The 27,731-nt window shown below is 32.6% G+C and overlaps 1 protein-coding gene across 14 annotated transcripts; it reads right to left on the reverse strand.

Annotated features, from left to right (window-relative positions):
- On the reverse strand, positions 1 to 27,636 carry LOC148624845 (uncharacterized). Of its 14 annotated transcripts, XR_015919788.1 has the most exons (16): positions 27,573 to 27,636; positions 24,694 to 24,826; positions 21,714 to 21,820; positions 20,980 to 21,314; positions 20,671 to 20,720; positions 20,125 to 20,212; positions 19,012 to 19,188; positions 18,313 to 18,330; positions 17,477 to 17,698; positions 14,480 to 14,583; positions 13,115 to 13,162; positions 11,948 to 12,040; positions 2,195 to 2,304; positions 1,413 to 1,460; positions 1,067 to 1,166; positions 1 to 208 (listed from the first exon to the last, which is right to left on the reverse strand). XR_015919788.1 is itself a non-coding variant. In XM_088567825.1 (13 exons), exons 2-13 carry the CDS (start codon positions 24,815 to 24,817, stop codon positions 9,664 to 9,666), a joined length of 1,572 nt encoding a protein of 523 aa, XP_088423951.1. In that variant the 5' UTR covers positions 24,818 to 24,826; positions 27,573 to 27,636; the 3' UTR covers positions 9,430 to 9,663. The 14 variants fall into 14 exon arrangements, 12 of the variants coding, with proteins under 12 accessions (XP_088423951.1, XP_088423954.1, XP_088423947.1 ...); XR_015919789.1 differs by lacking the exon at positions 18,313 to 18,330; XM_088567825.1 differs by lacking the exons at positions 1 to 208; positions 1,067 to 1,166; positions 1,413 to 1,460; positions 2,195 to 2,304 and adding an exon at positions 9,430 to 9,872 and having other exon boundaries at positions 17,477 to 17,695.
- Between the last annotated feature and the right edge of the window lie 95 nt (positions 27,637 to 27,731).

Below are 27,731 nucleotides of genomic sequence, written 5' to 3' on the forward strand. Positions count from 1 at the left end.
TAACTGTCAACATATCTTTATTTCTTTACAAAGGCTGCACTTGTTAGATCACCATCCAAAATCAATAGTAAACACATCAATACTATGAGAACTTTGTGAACAATTTTCATCTTCTTGAAAGTTCTTTTAACACATTCATCTTTTTGAAAGTTCTTTTAACAGGTCCATCTTTTCAAAATTTCTTATAAGTTCATGTATTATTCTAATCCTGTGGAGATAAATCAAGTGCATCAGGTGAACTGTCTAATTAAACTGGACATATTACTGATATTTCCTGCTTCTTCAGAATAAAAATTGTTAAACAGTTTCTGTAATAAACAATCACTTTTGAATTGCATTAGTTTACACTCATATTAAAGTGCAAGTTTTTGTATAAATCTTTGTAAATATATTTGTAAAACCTGCATTCTTACATTTAAAAAAAAACCAAAGAAATCTGAATATATTTTTTTTTCATTAATAGTGTCTACTAGAAATTACCATTTTTTGATTAGTGAAGCTTTGCAAAAATTGGGGAAAATCTACAAAATGTTAGAAAATTGTGCTTTTAGACAGTTAATACCACATGAACTTTGAATCATTAATCTGCAGTGTATTTCAATTCAGTTGTAATTTATTTGACCAAAATATGGATTACCCTGGTCTTTGTTTCAACAGTATTAATACAAATGTGGTAAAATTACACTATTAAACATTGTAGGTATTTTCTACACTGATTTTTTTTCACAGAAACTGACACTGGTTTATTAATTTTTTACAGTACAAGTTACGTAACTGTTTCCGTAACTAACAAACCAATTTAATTCTAAAAAAATTCTGTAAATATATTCCCTATAAGTTTCAGTGATTTTGAAAGGCAGGAGCCATGGGCCATATGCCCATTGGAGCTAGAAATAGCCCATAAAAGTAACAGGATTTTTCTTAGAATGTTATAAATAGACCATTAAAATCTTGAATACTTGTAATAAATGCAGAAAATGGCCCATCAGAAAAAAAATCTTTCCCAACCACTGAAGTTTACAAACCCCAAAAGTTCAGAGTAATTTTTCACAAAGTGATGACCTACACATATTTAAGTGTTGAAAGTAGTTTCCTTTTCTCAGGCGATGAAAGATATACAATGCAGGGTTTAGGAATATGTGTACCATCTAATCTGTCCAACCTGCCTGTAATATAAATACAATCATTTATAAGACAACTCATCTGTTTTAAGAATTTCGCAGTAGTAATCATTTTCCTAAATACACTGTGTATTATCTTTATATCATATTCTTATGGCAACAGATTTTTAATTGGCTAGCTAAATCCATACAAAATTCTTTATTACTCTAAAACAATTGATTTTTGTATGTTGTTAAAAAAATGTTATGAGTAAAATGCACTTTTATACATCTGTATTTATTGCATCTTACCTCCTGAGAAACAAATACATTTCTGGAATTTTTTACCATATTCATCATCTAAAAACATTAAAATATTACATCAAAGACTTTATACAGTTATCAAGGTTAAAATTTATATTAGTTGATTATTAAAAGATTAAAACCTTGAAAATTCAATGCTTACTTCAAATTATTAGAAGGGTTTCTTAAGCACTGGCACTTTCACTTCATGTTAATGAAATTTCAAATTTAATTGCTAATTATGTGCAAAACATTACTTTCTGACACGAACAATAACAAAATGATAACAATCTAAATTGTACTCCTTTAGGATTGAATTATTGTTCAGTTAACACGCCCCAGTCCAATATGGCTAGCCTCGGACCAATACTTAAGCCAATATGGAAAACCTTATGCAATAATACTATATTAAAACCGATATGAAGGGAAGATATCTGGAAGAGACAGTTTACACTATATAATTCCTATCATTGCCTGCCCAATCCAAAAACATAAAAGAAAAAGCTACCAGGTACCATGTCAAGGCCTGATATAATAATTAGAAAGAAATGTAGTACACTTCCCTTTAGTTGATGTTTCAGAAATTTATCAAATTTTATAAGGGGCGTAACTCCAGAAATACAGATTAAAAATTACTTTCATGCTGGTATTTTTGGATAAAAAAGGTTACAATTAACTCTAATATTAATTTAAAATACTCATTTTTAACCAAAACGGTAAAGATGCTTGTTTAATTTTTTAAATTAGCTGAATTATGCATATGACTAAAAACTATGATAGATAATAAATACCTTTAGGGTGTTTGGTTACATTATCATCAAAATAATCAACTGAAGCTGGCAGTTTTTTATCGCACTTGATTGGCTCATTCAGCTCTTCCTAACAGATGTTTCAACTAAACCTAAAATTACATACCAATATCACTTAAGACAAGATCTCCATGGTTCTAGTTACCTAGTATAATCCAGAAAATGCTTTAAAATATATATGTTAATGGTAAAGATATGCATGATTTATGATACTTGTATTAGCAATTGAGTTTTACAGCAAAATCATTAATTGAGCGCTGAAGCTTAAGTTCTTTTAAATTATCATTAAAAAAATGTTTAAACAGAATAAAAAATTCTTAAATATAAAATTCTTTATCACAGTACTAAAAAATTAACTTAGTGGTAGCAATGCATTCATCCCCATCTTGAATTCACAGAGCGTCAGTCTGACTATGCTGTGCATTTTCATTCAAAGCATTCATTTGTTGATCGTTGCAGTATCGAGTCAGAAAGCCCAAGAGTTGAAAACAGTAGGCTTGTCACACAAAAATTGAAAATGTGTAAAACCACTTGTATTGTGCAACAGCATTTGTAAGTTGCTCCAAATCAGAGTACGGTATGAATACTTTAGATAAAAGCCCCAGGCTTTATCTTTAATTCCTGAATGACGGAAATGTGCTTGTACTGACTTAGTTTTCTCGAGATTACCAAAAAAGCTCACTGGTATTCCTGTGACCAGAAGGTTATGAAAATCTTAAACAGAAATGTGTTACCTTCATTCTTGGTTGGTTGAGAAAAATCTCCCTTATTCATGTTCCATGCTCCTCAACTAGTTTGCTCAACTGTTGTGATTTTGATGACAGTTCATCTTCATGAAATATGTTGTATCTAATGTTACAGCCGTTGAGTTTCCCAAAAGAGCTAACATTGCATGTTTACAAAAAATAAAGATAACACCACACATGTCAAAATCATGCATTCTGATATTATTGGGTACCAAAAAGTGATCTATTCCTTATGAACTGAGCAAACCTTGCTGTACGAGTCACAGTGGTAATCATGAGGTAAAATGTACATAACCTCAATTTTTAACAATGTACCAATATTGTAGGTTTTGATGACATCAACAGACTACAACTGTTTCAATCCTTGAACTTCATGATATAATCAAAATTGTTATATGATGTGAATTCAATTGTGTCAAACAAAAGAAATAAAGGCAATGTCTGACATAACTTTAGGTACAAATATAATTGTGAAAGAAATGTAAATTAATTATTCCATATAGCTAATATTTCATCAGAAAATAAAGGAATGTAGATGAAGTTCCAGTTTTGAAACAGCAATCATTGTTTTTATAGTTCTTCTAAAATTCTTTCCTACTTTAGCCACAGAAACCAATTTGCCTTGACAGTGTGTATCCTCTTCCAAATGGATAATTTAGTATTTATTCATTTTAGATGTCTATGTTAGGTTTGTCCTACGGAAGTCAAAGCTTAGTCTAACATGATCACAAAAGAAGTAAAGTGTCTTCATAGAAGACCTTTGGAGTTGGTAGATAAAAAAACAAAGCGGAAGCAACAGAGTGGCATTGAAATAGTATGGTAATGATCCAAGACAAAATGTCATTCATATATATGTGAAGTAACACGTTTTAAGGTGCTGCAAGTTATAACCAAATAAAACTTGTGTCTTAATCTTAAAAGGAAACTCCCATCAACAAGAAAAAATTATACGAAATCAGATCCATCTTTATTTCCACAATCTTTTTATTCAATTTCCTTCGGTCAGTTTTGGAGATAAGCCTGGTTGTTTGGACTGATTTGAAGAATTTCATTGATCCAACTCATATTTAATCAACTTGTATCTATGCAAATTTATAGCTGGGTGATCATGTTTAGTATACACAGTAAATGGAATATTCAATTTATCATAATTGACTCAGTGCCTCATTCCTTTGATTATAGTATGATATTTATCTAATTAGTTCCTGTTTAGTATGCTTTTGACCAGTTAGATTAGACTGATTTAGGCTATTGATTTGCAGTAAATTTGAATAGTAGTTGTTTCATTTTGATTGCAGTTGAATCTATGGCATTACATTTGATTTATCTAATAGAAAGTAGCTCCATTACTCTCTTTTTGTTGTTCAGCTATATCCACTGCAGTTGTTTCTTTTGGTGGAAAAAAGAAGTAAGCATCTATTGTTATTTGCCAGTTGTGACTTGTATATAACACTTCAATCTGATAACTGGATTCCACATTATAATACAATACACCTTGTTAAACTTCTTGTTCCTGTTGTATACAACTTGATGTATCAAACAAATGAAGGTTCTGATGATGTCCAAACTTATCCTCATACAGAAGTTGAATACTTTCTGAAAATTATCTACCAGATAAAATATATCTTGCAGATTTCACCTTTCCTATTATTACAATTTATTGATTTATTGTAGTAAGTTGTAACATTGCATTCATGTTGAAAAAATGAGAATACTCTGATGTTTCTTGTGCAACTTCAATAACCTCAAATGTAATTGATATTTCAGATCCTGTGGCAACTCCATGAATTTAAAATATGAGATCTTCTGATCAAGTAACAATTGAAAATTTAATAGTGATTTCAACAAAAATTGTCTTCATGTGTTCTGTTCCATCCATATATACTTACAGAAATGATATACATTTTGTACATGTACAATAGAATAGGAATTATTTGTCAAAATATTTGGGTTTGGGTTTTCTAAATTAACAAGAATTGTGCATAAGCCACTGCATTTCATTGATTATAAATATATCACTGGCAGAAATTCTGACTGTTACTTCATTTTTGATGTTCATCTCCTTTGAGTGTGTTTTTAAGTTATGTCAACTCAAAATCATCCCAAAATTATCAATTTAGACATAAAAGACTACAAAAAAGACCTAAAAGACCACTCAATTCCCACTTACCATGATCCTACACATTCAACATTCACCAATACTGACAGACTGATGAACAGCACTAGTATTGTTTATGAAAATGGCAGTCATTATTAAAGCTCCTGACAGTTCCATTGATCTTACGGTTTCTCCACAGGTTATCCTTGTACTTACGGACCCTACTGACCAAGACCTGTACAGAAGGTTCATTTAATCAACAAGGCCTGTACAGAAGGTTCATCTAATCAACAAGACCTGTACAGAAGGTTCATCTAATCAACAAGACCTGTACAGAAGGTTCATCTAATCAACAAGGCCTGAACAGAAGGTTCATCTAATCAACAAGGCCTGTACAGAAGGTTCATCTAATCAACTTCTTTTTACATCAACCTATCCCTTTAAGATCAGTTGGAAGGTATTGAATAAATGAGAACAGATTATCAATTTTCATTGAACCATTTATTTTCTATACACAATTAAGATGTAAAACCCACAGAACTGAACTTTTCATTTAAGTTACAAGCTTAATTTTTTATGTTTAAATAATTTTGTTTACTTCCCATTCCACTTAGACACTTTTAAAAGAAATCCATTTATATCCTTCCTTATAGCATTTAACACTATACTGGCTTTTAAAAACAAGGAGGGAATGAACTTCCAATTTTAAAAATGTTTTTGATTTTTAAATTATCCAATGACTAATATGAGCTAATATTTCATCAGAAAATAAAGGAATGTAGATGAAGTTCCAGTTTTGAAACAGCAATCATTGTTTTTATAGTTCTTCTAAAATTCTTTCCTACTTTAGCCACAGAAACCAATTTGCCTTGACAGTGTGTATCCTCTTCCAAATGGATAATTTAGTATTTATTCATTTTAGATGTCTATGTTAGGTTTGTCCTACGGAAGTCAAAGCTTAGTCTAACATGATCACAAAAGAAGTAAAGTGTCTTCATAGAAGACCTTTGGAGTTGGTAGATAAAAAAACAAAGCGGAAGCAACAGAGTGGCATTGAAATAGTATGGTGTTGATCCAAGACAAAATGTCATTCATATATATGTGAAGTAACACGTTTTAAGGTGCTGCAAGTTATAACCTATCAACCTATCCCTTTAAGATCAGTTGGAAGGTATTGAATAAATGAGAACAGATTATCAATTTTCATATGAACCATTTATTTTCTATACACAATTAAGATGTAAAACCCACAGAACTGAACTTTTCATTTAAGTTACAAGCTTAAATTTTTATGTTTAAATAATTTTGTTTACTTCCCATTCCACTTAGACAGACACTTTTAAAAGAAATCCATTTATATCCTTCCTTATAGCATTTAACACTATATTGGCTTTTAAAAACCAGGAGGAAATGAACTTCCAATTTTAAAAATGTTTTTGATTTTTAAATTATCCAATGACTTTCATTCATTTTGAACTCTTAAAATTATCCAACCAGTAATACTGATATGTTAAAGTGATAGTCTGACAATTCATTTATGGATGATCAATATAATTAATACTAGGGTCTATCCTATACTCACTAGATTTATGAGTTGTACAGTTTAATGATGGTACAGATTTTTTTTCCAATACAAATTGAGCAGGGGTTTAAATTCACTTTCAAGAGTGGAAAAGTTTGGTCTTTTTAAAGTTTCAAATCAATGGTCAAATTAATGGTTGAAAGTCCTTAACCAACATAAATGGAATTTCAAAGGTCAACAGTTGAGGGTCCCAGACCTCAAACCACAATTTAAATCCATGCTGAGCTGAGTCCAGTAGTATTGTCCATATACTTCTATATTTTTGTAGTGGTGTGGTAGATCAAGTCCATAACAAATTCTGAACCAGCCAACCCATGCTCCTGCCAATTTTGAATTTGCTGATGACCATAAATGGGGTATTATTCCAAGAAGCTTTTCTCAATTCATCTGTTGTCTTTTATACATCTCCTCATGTAATTCATTCTATGGTTTTAAATGCTACTAATAGCTTTTGATTGCTTCATATTGTTGTGAATGGTTTACCATTTAATCTCTAATTCAATGGACTTGCCTCACTTGATATGAGGTTTCAAGAATCATTTTATTGGTAGTTCATAAATATGTGCTTCAGTTGAATGAGTTTCCATGTGTATGTCAGGTAAGTAAGTAATTTGCATAACATTTTTCTACTTTTTCATGTAGTTTCCAAACATCCATCATCCGTTTTAGAGTAACTCTTTCCAACTGCTAGTATTGCAACCTGCTGATATGTAGCATATATAAGATGCTTAAATATTCCCAGAAATAGCACCAACGTAATAACCTTTCTAGCATTGGCCAAATTTTTGCATTTAACAGTGTAATTCCCAGTTTTAATGTTTCAGTTCTGCCAGGAAAAGTTTTGAAGTTATAAAACTTATTAAAGCACAGATCACATGGAAACTACAGGAAATTTCAAATTTGTTATCTAGTAAAGATCCTATCACAGTATTAATGAATGACAAGACCAGGCGCATTTCCATACTGCTCACTATCAGTACATCTATGCTTTAGACTGGCTCTCACAGCTAAACTTGGTAGCAGTTTCTTTTTCAAAATTTAAATGAGCAATAAAACATCTTAACCCCAAGTGCATAACATTGCATGGATATTCAGTGCATTCTCCTACTACAAATTCTTAGATAATTCCTTTTGACAACAGTCTATATTTTATCAGTTCTTCAATTCTGTTATTACTCTTCATTAAACGATCAACATTAAAATGCCTGCAGATTTTGTGCGCTCTTTGGACATTAATGTGTCTCAGTGTTGTTATATTACTTAAAGTTTGATTTTGAAGAACTGTCAATGCTCAGTTTTCTGTGGATTTGATTAATTTTGTTTTCAAGGCTTACCTAACAATGATCTCTGAAAACATTTAATATTTTGGATAAAGGCTTGTTACGTTTTCAGCGTTCTTTGATCCATGCCAATTCTTGGCAGATCATTTCGAAGACATTAAGCAGCTTTCATTAATCTAAAGAACCATAATCGAAGTTCTTAGTAGCATGAGGCACTCTCTCTTTCTGCAAGCCAAGTCCTAGCACACTCAGATGTGAAACCAGCATCATAAAATAGTGAAAAAAAATTGTTTGCCCATCTGCATTAGTGTACATTTCCTGTTAACAGTTGGCTGGTAAGTAATCTGCAGATTCAGTACTATTCAGTCCTTATGTTTAAAGTATGGAGGAACAGAATTTAACCTTTTAAATTTGTCAAATATTCCTCTTGTAGACCTGGTTATGCTACTTGCTGACAATCTGAATTTTATGGAAATAATCCTAAATCCTGAACTTTGTGTTAGATTTTAACATAGGTACTATAGAAAGATTCACAATCTGTAGAATGTAATCCAACAAATTTTTGAGAACCTATAGAAGAAAACATCTTTGCTGTAACATACATAATGACTTCCAACACATGCTTGTAACTCCAGAGAATTTGTTGAACTTGACTTCATGAATGAAGGCTTAATATAAGGTAGACAATACTTTCATATTCTCTGTAAATGTCATAAGGGTCCTTTTGAAGAAAATTTGTGACTGCATTACTCAGTTTGAAGACGTTGATTAATAGTTTAAATCTAACTGAAGGCTATTTATGTTTCAAGGCAGAAGTATACACAGAACTGCAAGGCATCTCCAGTCAATTTAATACAGTGACAAACAGAAGTCTGTCATCATACGACCAACTTCAACTTTTGATAAAATTAAATTGAAGTTTCATATAAAGATCATTTTAGAAAACAAATACTATTTATAGCTTGTTCGGATTTTGTGAATTGGTTAGACAAAATTAAATTGAAAACCTAAGTTCTATGTTTTGATTCAGTAATGCCAAAAGAAATTTAACTCACAATTGTCAATTTGCAGACAAGGACATGCTCACTCTTAGTGCAGTGTACAGATATGTTTTTTTACCGCATAAAACATGTGACACTAGTGAAGTATAAAAAGAAGTTCTTGAAGAATGTGTGAAATACCATTTTACATCATATGATTAGAGTTTTGATAAGTCGGTATTGTTTAAAAAAACTCGTGTCTTTTTAGATTTCACTGACATTCATTGTAAAATCTTCAGATGTGCTAAATTGAGTACAATGTAGGTCTCACTCATGGACTTTCAGAAGCAGAAAAAGACATTGTCATATGGTTCCAATAATTTGCAAGACTTCTACTAGTTAACTAAGGTCACCAATGCCATACGGACAACAAAACAACTGTAAATGTTATAGAAACACACTTGCAAGTGTCTCATACAGCAATTATTAACTAAATGGAAAATGCACAACTGACGTAAAAGTCACAAAGAATTTCATCCCATCAGTTTATTTATTTCACTAACATGATTGCGGTTTGACAACATCTATATAAGATAAAGTAACGCAAACGTACATAAAAGATAAAATGGTTGAAGTTAACGGTATGAATTCTATATTACTTTGTTTTGATGATTGCCATATGGAGTATTTTACATATGCTGGACTGACATTTAAATGAACGGATTGACTTTGTACAATGTATGTGAAGGTTGAATGTTCAATAACCTAACGTCTGAAAGGGGGTCCTCCTCCCCTTGGCGGGCCTCCAGGCCTTGGTCTTTTTATAGGAGGTCCTCTACTGTCTGATGATGCAGGTCTTCTGCTTCCAATGCTGAAACTTTCCCTATCTCTTCCTCGATCTTCACGAGGTGGTGGTCCACGGGGGCTTGGTGGGCCCCTTGGTGGAGGACCTCGTGCAGAGTCTCTTGATGAACCTAAAAATTGTAGATTGAATAGTAATAATTTGTGATGTTAAGAATACTGACTTGCCTGAGATTGTCTTTTGTAATGTTGAGCCACGTTGGCAGTACATCTTGTACCTGTAGCAAAGCTGACAAATTCATAGCAGTTAGAGCTCAACAAGACTTACAAACGATGAACCTTTCTTTATTGCATTCCTCTTCATACATATTCAGAAGTGGCCTGCAAACTAACGCACAGAGTACCATCTAAATTTAAATGATTCCTAGATCAATCCTCCGATAAAGCATTCATTTGTTGATGTGTTAATTCTCTACCTAGTTTCTGTTACTTAAAGTAAAAATGTATAATCAAGCATTCCATAATATTTTGTTGCATGGATCCAGTATCAGTAATTTTTTTTCAGGAATGTTTTTCAGAACTTGAATAAAAAAACTCATTCTCTGAATTTTTAGCAATCAAAAATGACAGTTCATTATATAAAGTTTTAAAAAAGAATGTACCAAAATCTTGATAGACAAATAATAGTTTTTGAGGCTTTTTTAAATAATCAAATGCTATAACTGAGTAAAAAAAATGGACAGTAGCTTTTATTTCTGCATAAGGTTCTGGAATTTACAGCAAAAGTATCTAAATTCAAAATGACTAGTCTGCACTCCAGCTATCTGTCTACTTTTCTTAACCTAATTCTGATGAAAGAATGCTCGATATAAGTGAGGTCTGCTGTGAAGAGTCTTCAGTGTCTAAAATTTCCTGCTTTTAGTCACAAATTCAATACCGATTCCTCTAACAGCATGGGTAGTCACAAGCTCTCTATTTTTCCTTTCATTTGTGTCCATACACTAAATGGATGAAGTATATATTGACTTAACGGTTACTTCAGCATTGCTTCAATAACTTGTGGTATAAATCTTGTGCAGCTTAGAACTTCAGTATCACATGTATTTGTCGTCACTGTGAATTGATAATCCTTTCATCAGCTTTTGTGTTGAAAAAGTGTGTCAGTACATACAATTCAATTCGGCAGTGTCCAGTTGATCAAAGCTAAAATAGGCCCAGTGAAATATGACATAATTCCTTGACTCTCTTTGTTAGGTTATTTCTCCTATGATTCATACAACTAATGCAATATTAATTCTCCATCTCGTGTTCTGGATGCTTCTCATAGACATTTTGGTTATATATATATGTATATAATAAGAGCAATTCAGATATGAAGGAAACAGTTGTATTATTTAAACAACAACTCGTGTTTCATAAATTTAAAATAAATGAAAATATGACTTTCCAGATTCTATACCTTATATCAAGACAAACTAAAAGTAGGTTTGCCATTTGAATTTCAACAGTATCTCAGGTTGTACAATACAACTATTTCATCAAACAAAAGACAAACCTTGAGCAAACATGTTTGTTATGACGAAAGTCCAATTTCTTTTAAAAATAAGAAGGTTTTGTTCCTTACAAATGAAGATCATTTAAGACCACATTGAAAATTTAATAGAGTTTTAACTTCCTTCATCTTTTCAATTTCTAACCCTGACCAAAATTTAAAAAAAAAATATTTATGTCAGAATTAATAATTTAATCTAATAAAAAGTTTCCTAATTAATCAAGGAAAACAATGAAAGACAGAAATTGTGTTCTCAAGGAGTGACTTTCTTGGTAGAATTATGATACATGTACAATAATTAGGACCATTTTAGCTACTTTATGAGTTGGAGAATAATGTAGTGTCATCAAATCAAAATATTCAGAATATTTGAGTAATAACTGTACCTTGTCAAAAGTGCAATTTGTAATTTAAACATATGCACAAGAGTCTAGAAGCTAACAACACTTTGGAAGTCACATAATGAGTTTGGGGGGCAACTAATCTACTAATGTTTACTCTGAAAAAAAAGGAAAAAAAGAAAGAAATTGATCTCAATTTTGATTATAAATTTAGTGAAGTTGCCACCATTCAACTTAACGAAACAAACCCAATCACCATTGCAATTAACAAACTCTTAGCATGACATGTATGACAAGTTTGATTTGATGAAACCACACAGTGATGATCAGCACTACACAAACAGTTTCTACATACCAGGACCACCAAATCTTCCTTGGGGAGGGCCATTTCTACTGGAAGGAGGGGGACCACTTCTACCTTGTGGAGGTCCATTTGATCTACCACTGTCTGTAAACATATAACTAAAGTTACAATTTTTTTCATACTTTGCACATTTACCGTATTTTTTTCAGACTATTAAATAGTGGATGTGGAGTACAAGTCGAATTGCCTAATTCTGACCAAAATTGTAAAAAAAAAAAACATAGACAAGTCGAAGGTCAGACATCATTTATATTGTTGGTGTCAGCAGAAGTTGAGCGTTCGTTTTTTCTTTTTTCACAGCATATTATTCCAGCGATGTTACCTTGTATGGTATTTCTGCATTAAATTAAAATTTTTATTTTTGTAAAAGTGTACTTTGTCCGTGAGTTCAATTATTTTTATTGAATTACGTGTCAATTGCTCTGAAGCCTTAGATCACCAGTTGATTGTACATATTTGATTTGCATATTTAAAGGACCAATAACTCCAGAACACTCGATTAAGTCTTACCAGTAAAAAAAGAGTTTTATTAACATATCCTCTAGACTTTAATATTTTAACGGTTTTCAGTATTTGTTAACATCATCGTATTCATTCATAAAGGATAACAATAATCTTCCAATTCGATCACCGGTTTGACTGTTTGAGTTAAAGCTTTCTATGATTGTTTACCCAAAATTATGAATGAAAGCAATCAAAAATGAAATGCATTGCAGATGAACATTTTTTCTTGAATAATCCTTAAATAATTCGAAGTGGACAATGAGTCGAGGCTGACACTTTGCTGAAAAAAAGTATCGACTTATAGTCCGAAAAATATGGTAATTTGTTTCATTTGATCAATTTGCGATCTACTTACTATACATTTAATCAGGTAGTATTTACAGCTCATGAAGGGTCAACAGAAATATAGCTAATCAAAGTTATTAACAGTTTATCTGCGAGGTGGCCAATATTCACAATAAGAAATGCTCATATATAGTTAACCCATCACAGTGCTACTTTTCATTATTTTTTTCCCAGTTGTCTTTCTAAGGACTGGTGGGACTGAAATTTTGAACTATGGAAGATTTTCATGGCATACCATTAATGGAACTTGTTTAAACTGATAAACCCATTTCTTAATTAGAAATTTTTCTATCTTTATATCTAAGTTACCTGGACCACTGAACCTGCCTTGGGGAGGACCATTTGATCTACCACCATCTAAAATTACAAAGAAAAAAAATTTCAAATGAATGATTTGAGACTGTTTTTCTAATACAACAAATTTTAAAACCAAGTACTTTTTTTTCTTCATTTTCAGATATAACTGTTAAACAACAAAAATAGAAAACTTCAGTGGTGACATTGGCAGACAATTTTACAAGGAATAATAGGAAAACATAAATTGGTAAAATCAGAAATAAATATATAGTAAAATAAAAAAATAATTATTGTAAAATAAGGATTTGAAAAGGGGGAAATCCCCTTAAAAGTATGAAAATCATCTGTGCTTCAGCATGAGTAATTATCTTATATCCAATTTTTAAAAGTTTTGGATACAAAATTTGGTCACGTGAGAGCTATTTATACAATAGAAAATGGTTAAAGAGATTTGTCTTAGTTCTCAATGTTCCTTCTTGTATAAATAGCCTGTGAAAGGCAATAGACAAATAAGTCCATAATTTTATGAAGAAATAATTTTTATGACAGTTTCTCCCATTCATAGGTTTCACTCACACCGCACGACCGATTGATTATATAATTTGTAATTTCCCGCCATAAGCCAGGAAATTAAAATGTTGTATGAAGACTCCCACGCTTACCATGTTTCCAGTTGTTTTTCATATTGTTGATCGATTAAATACTTAATGATTTACGAATGTCATTCATATTTTAAAAGATTAGTAGGTAGTGTATCAACTAATCACAATGGTAGTGATATTGATGACACAGTGACTTGATGACTCAGATCTGGCGAAATCATTTTTCAATTTGTCGGACATTTGGTCCGGCAACCTAAAAAAATCTGCTGGACAGAAAAAAAAAACAAGAATTTTGCACTTCTTGTTGCCAATTAGGGAGACCAGATATACTTAGTGTTTCTACCACAGGGTTTGTGGCTATAGCTATCGCATGTAAAAAATAAATTCAAATTCAGATGCCATCTTTCAACTGGAAGTTCTGGTTGAGGCGTGTCTAATAAAAAAAAAAAACATACCAGACACCTGGTCCGTAAATCACACAAATTTTACCAGACCGGCGACTAAGAGTACCGATCATGTCCGACAATCCGACAAATTTTGCCATGACTGTGACTGTGACTGTCCTTGATGAAGTATTTGACGTAGGGAGAATTTAGGGTGTTATTTAATTAATTTTTTTATGGTTTTATTCATGGGAGAAGCAGATTCTGTCTCATTTCTCTCGTGATTAAAGAATTTCTCCTCTCTCGATAGTTAAATTTTAGATTTTACTCAAGTGGAGATATCCTGTAATCCCCTTAGGACTGAAGGAGAATTTATATGTAGATTGTTATACCTCTGTATGAGTCATATTCCCTGGGTGGTGGTCCTCTGTCCCTTGGAGGGGGGCCTCTGTCATCATAACTTCTTGATGGTGGTCCTCGACTGCTGCCAAAGTCCCTAAAACAGTGGGTAAATTTGAGGAAAACTAAACAAGAGCATTCATTCCTCCATTTTAAACCTTAAGGAAAAAACTTCAAATAATGTAATAGAAAAGTAATTCCTAATCATTTCACAGCAAAACTATTGTATCAATTTAATTATTGAATTCGATTATCTAGATTTAGCATTTATAAAATTCATACTATAAGCTTGAATAAAAGCAATGAAAATAAGAAAAATTCTTTCAATTACTTTAATGTTCATGTAAGTACGCACCATAAAAATCACAATGTATCAAATCTTTACTGTGATGTCAATGAAAAAATTCTATACTAGTTTCAGGAGTAAACTTAGGAGTGCAAGTAAACAGTAAAAAAGGGAGTGAAACTGGGAGATATAGTGAATGAATAAACAGATTGCCCAAAACCACCTTTAGCAATCCAGTAATCATTGACATTTGTTGTGCATTAATGGTTTGATATTGGTAAATCATCTGAATGTAATCAAAGGACTCTTAAAACTAGAGGCTCACAAGAGCCTGAATCGCTCACCTGGTAAACCATTTGCTTATTTGAACTTGAGGAATGAGACAGGCTAAGTTAAAATCAACTATAATTATTCATAGCATTTTTATGACCTGAACCAGAATTTTGATAAAGGCAACAATTTTTGAATTTTTTTCAAAAACCTGTCTTATGACTCCTAAGTTCCATTTTTAGTATAGGCAGCCATACCTATTCACAGATTAAAAATCACAACATTCATTTTGAGCACAATACACTTAAGAACTATTATGCTTATTTTCATTCAATGATCTTAAATGGTTTTGGAGAAGAAGATTTTCAAAGTTGTACATGTGAAAAAAAAAGAAACAACAAAAAACCTGTTTCAGGGGTCGTAACTCCTACATTAGTCAATGAATGGTTTTGAAAATTTCGGCATAGGTCTTTCCCATGATGCTTAACAATTTTACCCCATGCCAGAATTTGCTAAAGGCAACGGTTTTTGAGTTATTTGCAAAAAACTGCCATCTAACCCCTATGTTCTATTTTTAGTAATGGCAGAAATGTTTTTTCATAAATCAACAATCCCGTATGTCAATTTGTGTGGGATACCCTAAGGCAAATATATGCCAACTTCCATTGAATTCTGTGCAATGGATTTTGAGAAGAAGATTTTCAAAGTTGCACGTGCATAAAATGCAAAAAAAAACTGTTTCAGCAGCCGTAATTCCTACAACAGTTGACCAATCGTTTTGAAAATTTGGGCATAGTTCCATCTCATGATGCTGAACAATATTACCCTATGCCAGAAATTTGCTAAAGGCAATGGTTTTTGAGTTATTTGCAAAAAACTGACCCCTATGTTCTATTTTTAGTAACAGTGGCCATGTTTTTCTTGGATCAAAAATCCCAACGGTCATTTTGTGCAGAACACCATAAGAAACAATCATGCCACGTTTAAAACCTGTCAGTCCAGTAGTTTCAGAGAAGAAGATTTTTTTTAAAATTTGTCCACGACAACAAAGTTGACGACGACGGACGCCAAGTGATGGCATAAGCTGACTTGGCCTTCGGCCGGGTGAGCTCAAACAAACAACAAAAAAAAACACATAAGAAGCATGTTTCTTTCCACAAACAGATTTTTCCTCTCCTTTCGATTTAGTGCTTCAATGGTTGATGAAAGTAACCACAAGATTGTAGTGAACAAAAACACACATATTATATATGTGTTAGGTTTCACTAAATTTGAATAAATGACAGTCTTCAGAAGGAAAACAAGCTTTCATCTCCTCATGCCAACGATCATTTGTTTCCAGTTTTGTTTCATTTGGTCAAGCGGTTTCCGAGAAAAAGATTTTTACATGTTTTTCTCATAGGGTCCAATGTTAAAGTAAGATCCTCGGTGGCGGCCATTTTGAATTTCCGATTGGCACCAAAATCACAAACTTACATCCCTTCATAAAAGTGAACATTTGTGTCAAGTTTTGTTTAATTTGGTCAAGCGGTTTCCGAGAAGAAGATTTTTACATGTTTTTCCCATAGGGTCCAATGTTAAAGTAAGATCCTCGGTGGCGGCCATCTTGAATTTCTGATCGCCACCAAAATCACAAACTTTCATCCCCTCATATCAGTGAACATTTAATAGTGTCAAGTTTTGTTTAATTTGGTCAAGTGGTTTCCGAGAAGAAGATTTTTACATGTTTCTCCCATAGGGTCCAATGTTAAAGTAAGATCCTCGGTGGCGGCCATCTTGAATTTCCGATCGGCACCAAAATCACAAACTTTCATCCCCTCATACCAGTGAACATTTGTGTCAAGTTTGGCTTTATTTGGCCCTGTGGTTTCAGAGAAGAAGATTGAAATGTAAAAGTTTACGGACGGACGACGGATGGACAGACGACGGACGCCAAGTGATGGCAAAAGCTCACATGGCCTTTGGCCAGGTGAGCTAAAAAGCATTTAAAATGTACATATAAATACATCTTTTTCCAATAAAAACTAGATAGATGTATACAATAAAATAATGTGCATAGAAAATGAGGTGTAAATACATGGGTAAGGAAAGTTTCAGGATATTTCTTGGTTGAGGTATACATATTTTTTCAGAGTATTTCATGTAATTTCAATTTTACTAGCATTATTAGCCTGTGTCTTTTTAAAATTTTTTCTCTCTTATAGGAAAATTCCGTTTTTAACATGGATTGATCTCGATTTCAGTCATATTTAGTTCATCTTGATATAACCAAATGTATGGATATAGCCAAATAGAAGACAAAGAATGTTTAATAAAGTAACAGATAATCTACCATGAAATATCCTGAGGTAAATAATTAGATAACAAGCCATATACCTGCTGATGATGGTGATGTGATGATTCAAAAGCATGAAATCTGAGAAACCATACATACCTTGGTGGACTTCTGCTACCATAATTATCACGAGGTCCTGCATCCCTAGAGGGTACATACCTCGAGGGTTGGTAGTCTCGCCCAGGAGGATCACGACTATATGTATCCCTACTGCTTTGGAAATCTTCCCTCATGATTGGCCCACCAGAATCTCGTGAAGAGCCAAAACTATTTCTTTGTGGTGCACTATTAAAGTCTCTGCTTGGGGGTCCATAGTCTCTGCTGGAATATTTTGAAAAAAATATTTAATGATCATAGTATGTAATCTATTGCTTCAAGAAATAAATACATAAATCATTTTCTAACAGTCCATTGTACGACTTCTTGTAAAAGCTGTCTATAACCAGTAATAGAATCATATAAAACCAAACCTTTCCGACCACTTAACAACTATTGAAAGGGACTTATCTATGAGCCATCGCCAATTACACACCCTATCACCCATCTATAACCAAGTAAACAATCAGGATTTTTTTTAAGACCAAGCCCAAAGTCTAAGCCCACTATATGGCATACATATAAACATTCCCTATCAAGTCATAGCAATAGGTAGCAGAGAAAACTGTTCTAGCTGACAGGTTGTAGGACAAGGGTAAAAAACAGTATACCCCCTTTCCTTCAAAGAAGGGGTATTATAAACTGGATAATAGTATTTATGAATTTGTCAATAATTATAGCTAGGTATTACATGAAATCCTACAAAGTACTGTTTTCTTTTTCCTTTTTAGTACTGTATACCTTCTCCATCATATAAATGTTTACAGGTGCATAATAGCAAGCTAACCCTTCTCCCCTATAAAAAATTGGCAAATAAGGTGAAGGGAACCTTGACTTACCTATCTCTTGTGTTCCACCTAAAATGACAAATACATAACTACAGAACAAGTAGCTATGTGGTACAGTCTAGCAACTAAACCAAAGCAGATCATAAGTGGACATGTGTAAGAGCTTCACAGATATTTCATAGATCTATATATGAGCATGGAATAAGACAGAAAAAAGCTTGACTAATTTTTCGTAATTTTGAGTCTAAAATTTGCTTCAACACCAAAAGCAACAATCAGAAAATTATTATACAAGATAATTATAAGTAATAAATCTTGAAATAATTTCAGAATAGCTGATAAAATTCTAAATTAAACTTATCCATTTTTGGCAGCTACATGTTTATGATCATGCCAATTAACAGTGTTCTAATTTCTTACAATCTAAATACTTCAAGACTATAAGAAGGAACCTATTCAGACCTAGTTGGTAAGGAAGAAAATAAGCATTTTTTTTTTATCAATAATGAGTTTTGTTTAAGGAAATCTTGTAACATTGTTGTAACTAAATAATATCTGTGATAATACGAAATAGAGGTAGTTTATGCAAAAAGATTAAGAAATAAGGAACTTGGGTTTTAAAAGATCTGAGCAACCAAGTTCTGGGAAAACCTTCACAAAAAAGACCTGCAGTTACAAATAAATGGCTGGATTGAGTGGAGCATAATGTCTCTGAAATCACATCTCAACTTGGGTTCAGTAATCCCTTACCTGGGTGGAGGGCCTCTATCCCTTGAGGAGGGTGGTGGTCCTCTGTCATAGCTATTATAGTCTCTGGACCCATAGTCCCTTGAGGGAGGTGGAGGGGTATATGGTCTACCCGTTGATTGAGGATAGTCACGACTAGGATAATCCCGGGAGGGAGCACTTCTACTGGGAGGCATGCGACTGCAAACATAAACGAAAAGCAAACCATGCATGAAGGCCATATTACATATTAAAATAGTGCATCAGTTTATATGAAATTTATAAAACACAAAAGCATTGAAAATGTACATATAAAACAAAAACAAATAAAAATGAAATGGCTTACAGGAAAAACATCTGTAACATATAACATAAATGAAGTGTAACAATCAAATGGTGAAATAATTGTTTCTGTTGAATATGGATGTATTAAAGAGTTATAAATGTCAACATGAATGAAATGAATGTGGTAGTTGCAGATTCCTTTGGCCTTTCTTTTTAATAAAATAGGCAAATTTTTTATATTAGAACGATTTTTTAATCATAAATGAACTAAATATCCTGACAATGAGTTTACATTTTACAGAGACAAGAACCTTAAATAATATTCATTTCATAACAATTTTCATACATGAATTTTTCACAACAAAATGTTCATAAATCTAAAGGAGTCAATAATATACAGCCTGATTGTACAAATCTGATAAACATTCCTTCTAATATAAACCCATCACAGCCAAAGGCAGGTAGTCTCTCAAGGGTCTAAACACAGTGCTCGCCTTTAGCCACTAGCCTGAAGCCAAGGACTAGTAATAAATGATTTAGGCTAGTTGAATTCTATACAATCCTCCATTATTTGTGCTAGTTGTTGAGAATTTTGAAGGAAAGGACTGTAAATACAAACAAAATCACGCCAGGTACAACCTGTCTGTTGAAATCCTATGAGAACTTGCGAGTCTCCCTAATTATCTGCATTTTAGAATTCTACTAATAAACTACAACATTCAATACTGGAAATCAAGTGTTGAAAGTTGCATGATATCTGAATTTGAGAAGTTACTCAAAATAGGGCCTGTTTTTGTTAAAAGTAAAATTTTTGTTGCATTGGTATTCTGGTTGATCAACAGCTGTGTTTACCTGTCTGGTGGTGGACCTCTGTATGAATCTCTTGGTGGTGAGGGATTGTAGTCTCTGGACCTTGGACCTCCAAACCTGTCACCTTCACCTAAAAAATAATACAGGCATAACAAATGTTTATCTGTTACATGTACAACTTCAAATTTAACATAGAAACTTCTAGCTTTCCAATAATTAATGCTTATATTCCATCTACACAACATAAACCATTCAAACTTGAGCAATTCTTTATTCAAAATATTTTTTTAAACCAAAGAGACTTTTGTTTTGATATGGATAGGAAGGTATCTTTTCATTATCTAAGGTATTCTATGATCTACATGCTAAATCACACCATTGCATCACCTCATCATGTACACATTATTGCATTTCAACAAATACTTTTTAAGTGACCAATCAATTAATCTGATTTCCAAAAGGACTATATTAAACCAACATCTTAGAACATTTTCTCCTGAAAAATCTCTATGCCTTGTAGAATACCGAAATCTTTTTTTGTCAATTCTAATATACATGGTATAATGATTAGAAGTAGCCATTGTTTACCTCTTCTTGGTGCTCCGTCCATATCTCTTCGTATTGGGGATCTGTCTCTTCTGGAAAAAATATCATTTGCCAATATTTCAATACAATCATTCATATGTTCTTTATATGATATTGTATTCTTTATATTATATTTATATATTAAGTTATCAAAATGGAAAGACAGTGCTATTCAAATTTTGGGCAATTGACTTGAATATTGTATTAAAGTACAGATGGAATGTTTCGTCACTCATGAATGACTACAGTACTCACTGAAACTTTAATTACATGAACAACAAAAAATAAAGAACATATATTAACAAATCTCACCTCATTGAACCCCCACGTCCACCAAATCTACCTCCTCCACCTCCACCACCTCTCATTCCTCCACGTCTGTCACCAAACCCTCGTCTATCTCCTCTTCTACTAGAACCAAAACCTCCCCTCCGTAGTCCACCACGTTTATCACCAAAACTGCTTCTTCTGTCACCAAATCCTCCTCGACTTAGCCCTCTTGGCCCACCTCGCCTGTCCATGCTACCTCGTCGGTCATCACCGTTCCTCATATTGCGTCTACGATCTGGACTTTGCCTTCTGACTTTAGCTCTTTCACTGCGAGATAGAACTGCTTGTTCAACGTGTATTGGTTTACCGTTCACTTCCTAAAAAACAATAAGAAAAACATTTAATACTTACATTAGAAGTAACACCCTACAATAACTTCAAAATGTTTTCCTGACTGAGCAATAGACATGGGTAAATCAATATACCCCTTTTTCTACAGAGGGGTGTTAAATATCTTGTGCTTATTCATTTTAGTGTGACAGAAATGTAACATGTTTGTTTGTTTGTTGGGGTTTAACACCCGAGCAGCAATATTTCAGCTATATTCAGGCAAAGGGAAATGTAACACACTTGTTTCCTAGATAACAGCTAGAAGCAGGAAACTAGTTCAATAATTTTGGTCAGTAGAAAACAAGCAGATAGACATCTGCCTTTTCCACAATGAGGTGATACAAGCTCTTTCTCATGCTATTAAACTGAATCATAAAAAAAACTACCTGATTATCTAATTCTTTTACAGCATTTTCACTGTCATGTGGATTTTCAAATGTTACAAATCCGTAACCTCTGGACTCCTTTGTCTCACGGTCTTTTATCAACAGTACTACAAATCAAAAGAAAATAAAGAATTAACAATAATATTACTCTGATAACTAAAAGATATGAATTTCATGTAATTTTTAAATGAATAATCATTTGAAAATGTCAGGTTTTCAACTTCTAATGTCGACTGGCCAGAGTAAATATTCAACTCTGAAAGTACAAAATGTACTTCAACAATAACAAACCTAATTATGTACTTTATACATAAATAGTCAATGAACAACTCACTACTGATGTGCACAAGTATAGGTTTTCTTTTATCCAAAATGTCAATATTGAACTTCTAAGTATAACGGACTCCGACTTATTTTTGTTTCTGCACATATCTTAGAGATGATTTTCACAAAGTCTGCAAACAAAGCGGAAATTGGCGAAATCGGAAGTAAATACACAGTAAAAAACGGAATCATAACGGTAAAATACAGATTTGAAATAGTGGAATTCCACTAAAAAGGGGGAAAAAACCATGTCTGATATCTACTACGAAACTTATACATCAAGTTATATATCAACAGCAGACAAAATTAATTGTGGGTTAAAACTTGAGATTTTTAGTAACTTACAACACCAATCACAACATCAACCAGTCTGATTTGGTAGACAATGATTGTGTACTTACTTCTACAGATAAGAGGTTAGATTAAATTCATGCATGTAAGTAGTAAGGCTCAATCTGAAACAAGACAATCAATCCATCAATCAGATTTTCCTTGTTTCACGAATTGGTGAATTAAAAATTAATATAAGAATAGAAATCTGTTCAACTAGCACACTAAGATTAAATATGATTGGTGTTTTTTTTTCTCCAAGAGAATGCCTTACTACACTACACCATGATTCTGTCATTTAATTCCCACTGCAATGTTTTATAATTTAAACTAAATACAAACTATTTATAGTTCTTCTGAAACTGTATGAAAGTAACTCTTTACAGTAATTCAAGAATTCAAAGAATCAATCTGTGCCATTAGGTCCTATGGCCAAAACTTTAAAACTGATGATGGGTAGTAGAGCTTGGGAAGAAGTTTATTTTAATATACATGCACAGTGTCCTAGCTAGGGCAAAATAGAGGGGTGCAATGCCGCCTATTGAGTACCCCCTTAGTACTCATTTACAATTATCTGAATATCCCTTTAAGATTACTCGAGTTAATAAATTACCCAAGCCGATTAAGAAGTGTCACCTTCATTTACTACATCCTGTTGTAATTAAACCTCAGGTAATTATCAGTGATCAGGATTATCATATGATAATTGACAAGTAGAAAATGGATACATCACCATTTTATGTACAACCAATCACAGTGTGGGAAACCACCGCTCAGCAGCTCGCCAAATACGAGTAGATGTGTAATTTGGAGAGTTCTCATTAGCTTACACTCATCAATTTGGCGACAGTCATTTGATTGGCAAGTTCCAAGGAAAGTTAACCAGCCATCCCTTCACATCATACATTAAAAATATGTTCCCTACATTTTAAGAAGTTTAGCTTGAATATGTCAAGTGAATTTTGGCATGAGATGCACAATTTTATTGACTTGTAAAGCATTGTTTGATCTGCCTTTTTAATTTCCAGTAAATGGGATGTGCCAAAACCTATGCGACAGTCCCGATCTGGTTTTAGTATTCAAACGAAATTATCTTAATAATTTAAGTTTTTACCTTGCAAATTAGCTGTTTATTGTAAAAATAAAAATGAACAAGAAGCGAATGATAAACATTTTATTGTTTCATAATGATGAATCTGTTGAAATATAATTTTATTTTAAAAATTAGTTCAGAAATGGAGTACTTATTTCGTTACTGTAAAGTACATGAAAAACTTCAATGGAAGGGAATATACAAAAATGGAAAAGTTTTTGATAAATTTAAAAACAAATGAATTTGGCTAGTTGAATTTCTATTTAGCTAGCAAGATCAATATTCCACTAGCCAGAATGGCAACTTGGGAAAAACAATGGTTTCCCACACTGCAATCATTGATTAATAATCAATTTGTAAACAATTGCATGATGCACATGTTTATTCAAAATGTCAGTAGACTCCCTTATAATTTCAATATTTTAAAAATTTTCTCTCTTCAAACATTTTCCAAAAGTTATGATTGTAATAATTATAGGAAATAATATTCCTCTTAACTAAATAAGATTTGGGAATTTAATTGGAGCAATATTGAATATTTGTCACATTTAATGCAACATTTCACTGCATAGTATGTCATAAATATCAAGAATCACTTGCCCTCAATCAACTGTATAGTTTGATAAAATGCTGCTTTTCTACAAGAACTGTGTTCATATTGGATCACACACCATTCTGATAATATTGAATATATGACCTAACTTTTCAAAGGAGGGGGACCTTGAGCTTCGGTAATTCACTTCTATTTATTATTTAACATGTATATGTTTACACAAACCACTTGGTCAACTGAGAAAGGTCTTTTAATACAATAAGGGTCATGCATATTAATGCTGTAAAACTTATTCAGTTTGCAAAATGTGATGCAACACAGTCCATTCACACACTGTCCCACCTCCTATTTCAAAACTTGGCAGGTGTGCAATAAGAAAAGAAAAAAAATTGGGACAATATTTCTGAATTAATGCAAACATAAATGTTAAAAAACTAAGATGATCAATTTCCTATTTGGTTGAGAAAAAAAACATACTACGCGTTAAAGTGCCCTCTTCCCAGCATCCCTCTATTTTCAAATCCTAGCTATAACATTGATGCACACAAATATTAGAAATAATTGAAAATGCAGATCGGGGCTAGTGGCTGAAATTTTTTTTTGACAGATTGAATGATCAGCAAAGAAATCTAATGTTGCATCAATTATAGATCTTGTTAAGTTATAAGTATATATTGTACCTTCAGTAAGGCGTCCATAAACACTGAACTTTTTTTCTAAATCTTCTTCTGTAATTTCAGTGGCAAGCCCGCCAACAAAAACCTTACCAGGACGGTCTTTTTCTATACTTGCATCAATTGGCATGGGGGTATACTAAACAAAAAATAAATGTTAAATAAAAGTGATTGTTGCATGTTAATGAAACTTCTTATTCTACTCAATTACATACTTATATGATAAGCTCAAACTTACTAAATGAATGACACTATTTTTTTAATAATGCTAATTTTCATATTCATATTCAGAAATTGTGTATATTGCAAAAAGCCTAATCAGTATGCATTATGTAGTTACATGTGGTCTTTTTAAACAATTCAATGTCATTTGACTGATAGCATAGGATCTATATTGGATATCATGGCAAATGTTTAATAGGTTTTGGACTGGGTTGATACTTTATACTACAAAAAAATGCAGACGCTCTTGTTCCATTGGTGTTCTTTTTTTTTTGGTGATTGGTGCAAATAAAAAAAACATGTTTTTTTCTTGTCTTTGTAAAGGATCAAAAAGTGTGTATTACACCATGTTCACCTATTTTCTCTAACACTTTGACCCTCTCCTATTCTAATTGGATACTGACAAGTCAGATTAGGATCAGGTTGATGTGCCATTCAAAGAACTGAATTTTATTGGCTGTACCAAAGAGTACATATACAGTGTACTACACTTCTAATACTTCTAATGTCTTTCAGGTTGAAATCTATATTGTTCATTTCCTCTTGATACCACATTAGTTGCATTGCAGCAATGCTGTATTTTGTTTTGTTTTTTTTATAGAATTTTGAATTGGTATATTGGGTATCAAGAGCCTAAGCTCAACTTCCTCAAGCTGAAAATGATAATTGCTGATATCTTCTTTAAAATGCGATGAATTTCTTAGATTTTTAAAGAAATGTCGATGAGTACAATATAAATGTATTGAAATATTAAATATAACGAGATAAAAAATTTCAAGTATCAAAGAAAATTTGTTGCAAAATTTTTATCTTGTTATTCTGAATATTTCCATACATTTATATTGTACTAGTAGACTTCTTTTTAAAATCAAAGACTGAAGTCTTCAAAGTCGCTAATCATCAAATACTAGTATTCTATGTCACTGATTTTGGCTTACTTACAACATCCAAAATGGCATGAATGTGACTTGCTCTAAAATAAGGTGACTTCCGCTAGAATCTTGGTTCCCTTGATGATTACTCTTTTGTAACTTGAAGTAACCGTGATGACCCCAACGTTTTCAATCAAAATAACTGGTTACCAGGATCCTGATTAAACAAATGGCAATGGCTACATGTATATATAGATATTGGGGCCCCGATAATGAATATGACCTGTTTAGTCAATTGTTACGAGCCTGTGTCTATAATCGGAAACTGTGTCATGTTCAATGCTAACCAAACATTTCATCTTTCAATGTTAAGTTCCTGTTCTCATACAAGCAAAAAACACGTAGAACACATGTGAATGATATTTAAGAGGTAAATTTTGATCTTGTATGAAGCTAGAACTATGAAGCTATGACAGTAAACATGTCACCGATCTGCAGCTTAATGTGGAGTCGTAATGTGAAATTATGCAAATCACATGCGAATGTAAAATACAGAAATTACTAGTGCAAGAAGTCGCTAACAATATTAGCAACTTACAGCTAGTTGAAATAGACCAGTTCCAATTTCGATACACTTTCAGGTAGACTAGTGAGTAATTTAAATAGCTCTAAAGGAAGAAATCTATCCTACATTACACCAAAGTGTCCTACTTACTTAACAGAGAACACCTGTGTGATCTTTTGGACACTGTCTTTTAATTTTGAATAGCTGCCAATTATGATGACCTTAACTTTTAAATTTGCCATTCACCATCATAAATTGACAGCTATTCAAACTTATATGACAGTGTAAAATAAATCACATGGGTATTCTGTGGTAGTAAAATAGGGCACATTGAAATAATAAAAAAAAATTGCTGTCTAAACAGGTAAGAGAAAGTTTTTATGAATGGTAAATAATCATCAAGATAAGGGTTATGGAATGATGATTGATAAATTAAAATGTGCATTTATACCTTCATTGACTAACTAGTCCAATATAATGTATTGGACATGTAAAAACCATACTGGACAGCTAAATCCGGTTAGGGCACACGTTAGTATTTTGTATTGTATTGGCACGTTTTATCATATTGTGGCTAACAGCTGAACGTTAGTCAATAAATTATCTTACATGTTTCATGGCTATGAGAAGTGAAATAACTACAAAATTTGGAAAAAAGTCCCTCAAATACAAAATTGTTATCAAATAAATGCCCTCCTTAATTTTCAGAAAGTGCCTTTTAATCCAATGTCGTCCTGCCCTTTTCAATTTCTATCTGGAGCACTGATAAAAGACGGAAACCTAAAGAGTATTTTTGTAACTGCTGTGCAATAACCTCTTTTTGTAAATTTGATACATTTATTAAACCCCTCCCGTTGATTTGCATTTACATGTACCTCCAGTCACGTAAGCCAAGGTTCATCGTTACCTTTTGACAAACATGACTTTGATTTCAGCACTAATTTCCTGTGTATGTAGAAATATATTTTAAGGCATAGAATCCCTAGATATGAAAAAGTTAGCTCAAGTTTATGCAAAATAATACCAAAAACTGACCTGACCTGTAATTTCTGCAGAGTGCAAAAATAAACTAACGAAGATTCACTTGATATGGTCCACTCATTTACACAGTTTTACTGGAAATATTTGCTAAATGCAAGTTGAATTTCAATTTGGCTAGTTTCTATGGATATTTTGAAATGTTTCCTATTATCTCACAATTAAAGATTCAATTAGCAATTTCGCACCTTTTCAGCTGATTTTCGTTCTGCAGCGTGTAATGGGTTAAAAAATGGCTTCTCGTGTAGTGCGCATGCGTATATCAAATTGTTCATATTATAAGTCGGTCCAGCACTTGTTCGCCCCAAGCGTCCGCAAACGTTTCCTTAAAATTACCCTGAACAAGG

The sequence above is a fragment of the Perna viridis genome, chromosome 2 (assembly GCF_037379345.1).
Source record: "Perna viridis isolate PV_CMFRI_1.1 ecotype Kerala chromosome 2, ASM3737934v1, whole genome shotgun sequence".
Taxonomy (NCBI): Eukaryota; Metazoa; Mollusca; class Bivalvia; order Mytilida; family Mytilidae; genus Perna; species Perna viridis.

Bases quoted from the DNA above. Each gene is read 5' to 3' on its own strand.
- LOC148624845 (XM_088567821.1), bottom strand. From the start codon at position 24,817: ATGCCAATTGATGCAAGTATAGAAAAAGACCGTCCTGGTAAGGTTTTT. The intron at 19,189-20,124 runs GTAAACACAGCT...TTATGTTTGCAG, and splicing joins AGAGGTCCACCACCAGACAG to TCGCATGCCTCCCAGTAGAA. The intron at 12,041-13,114 runs GTAACTTAGATA...ATATGTTTACAG, and splicing joins AGGCAGGTTCAGTGGTCCAG to ACAGTGGTAGATCAAATGGA.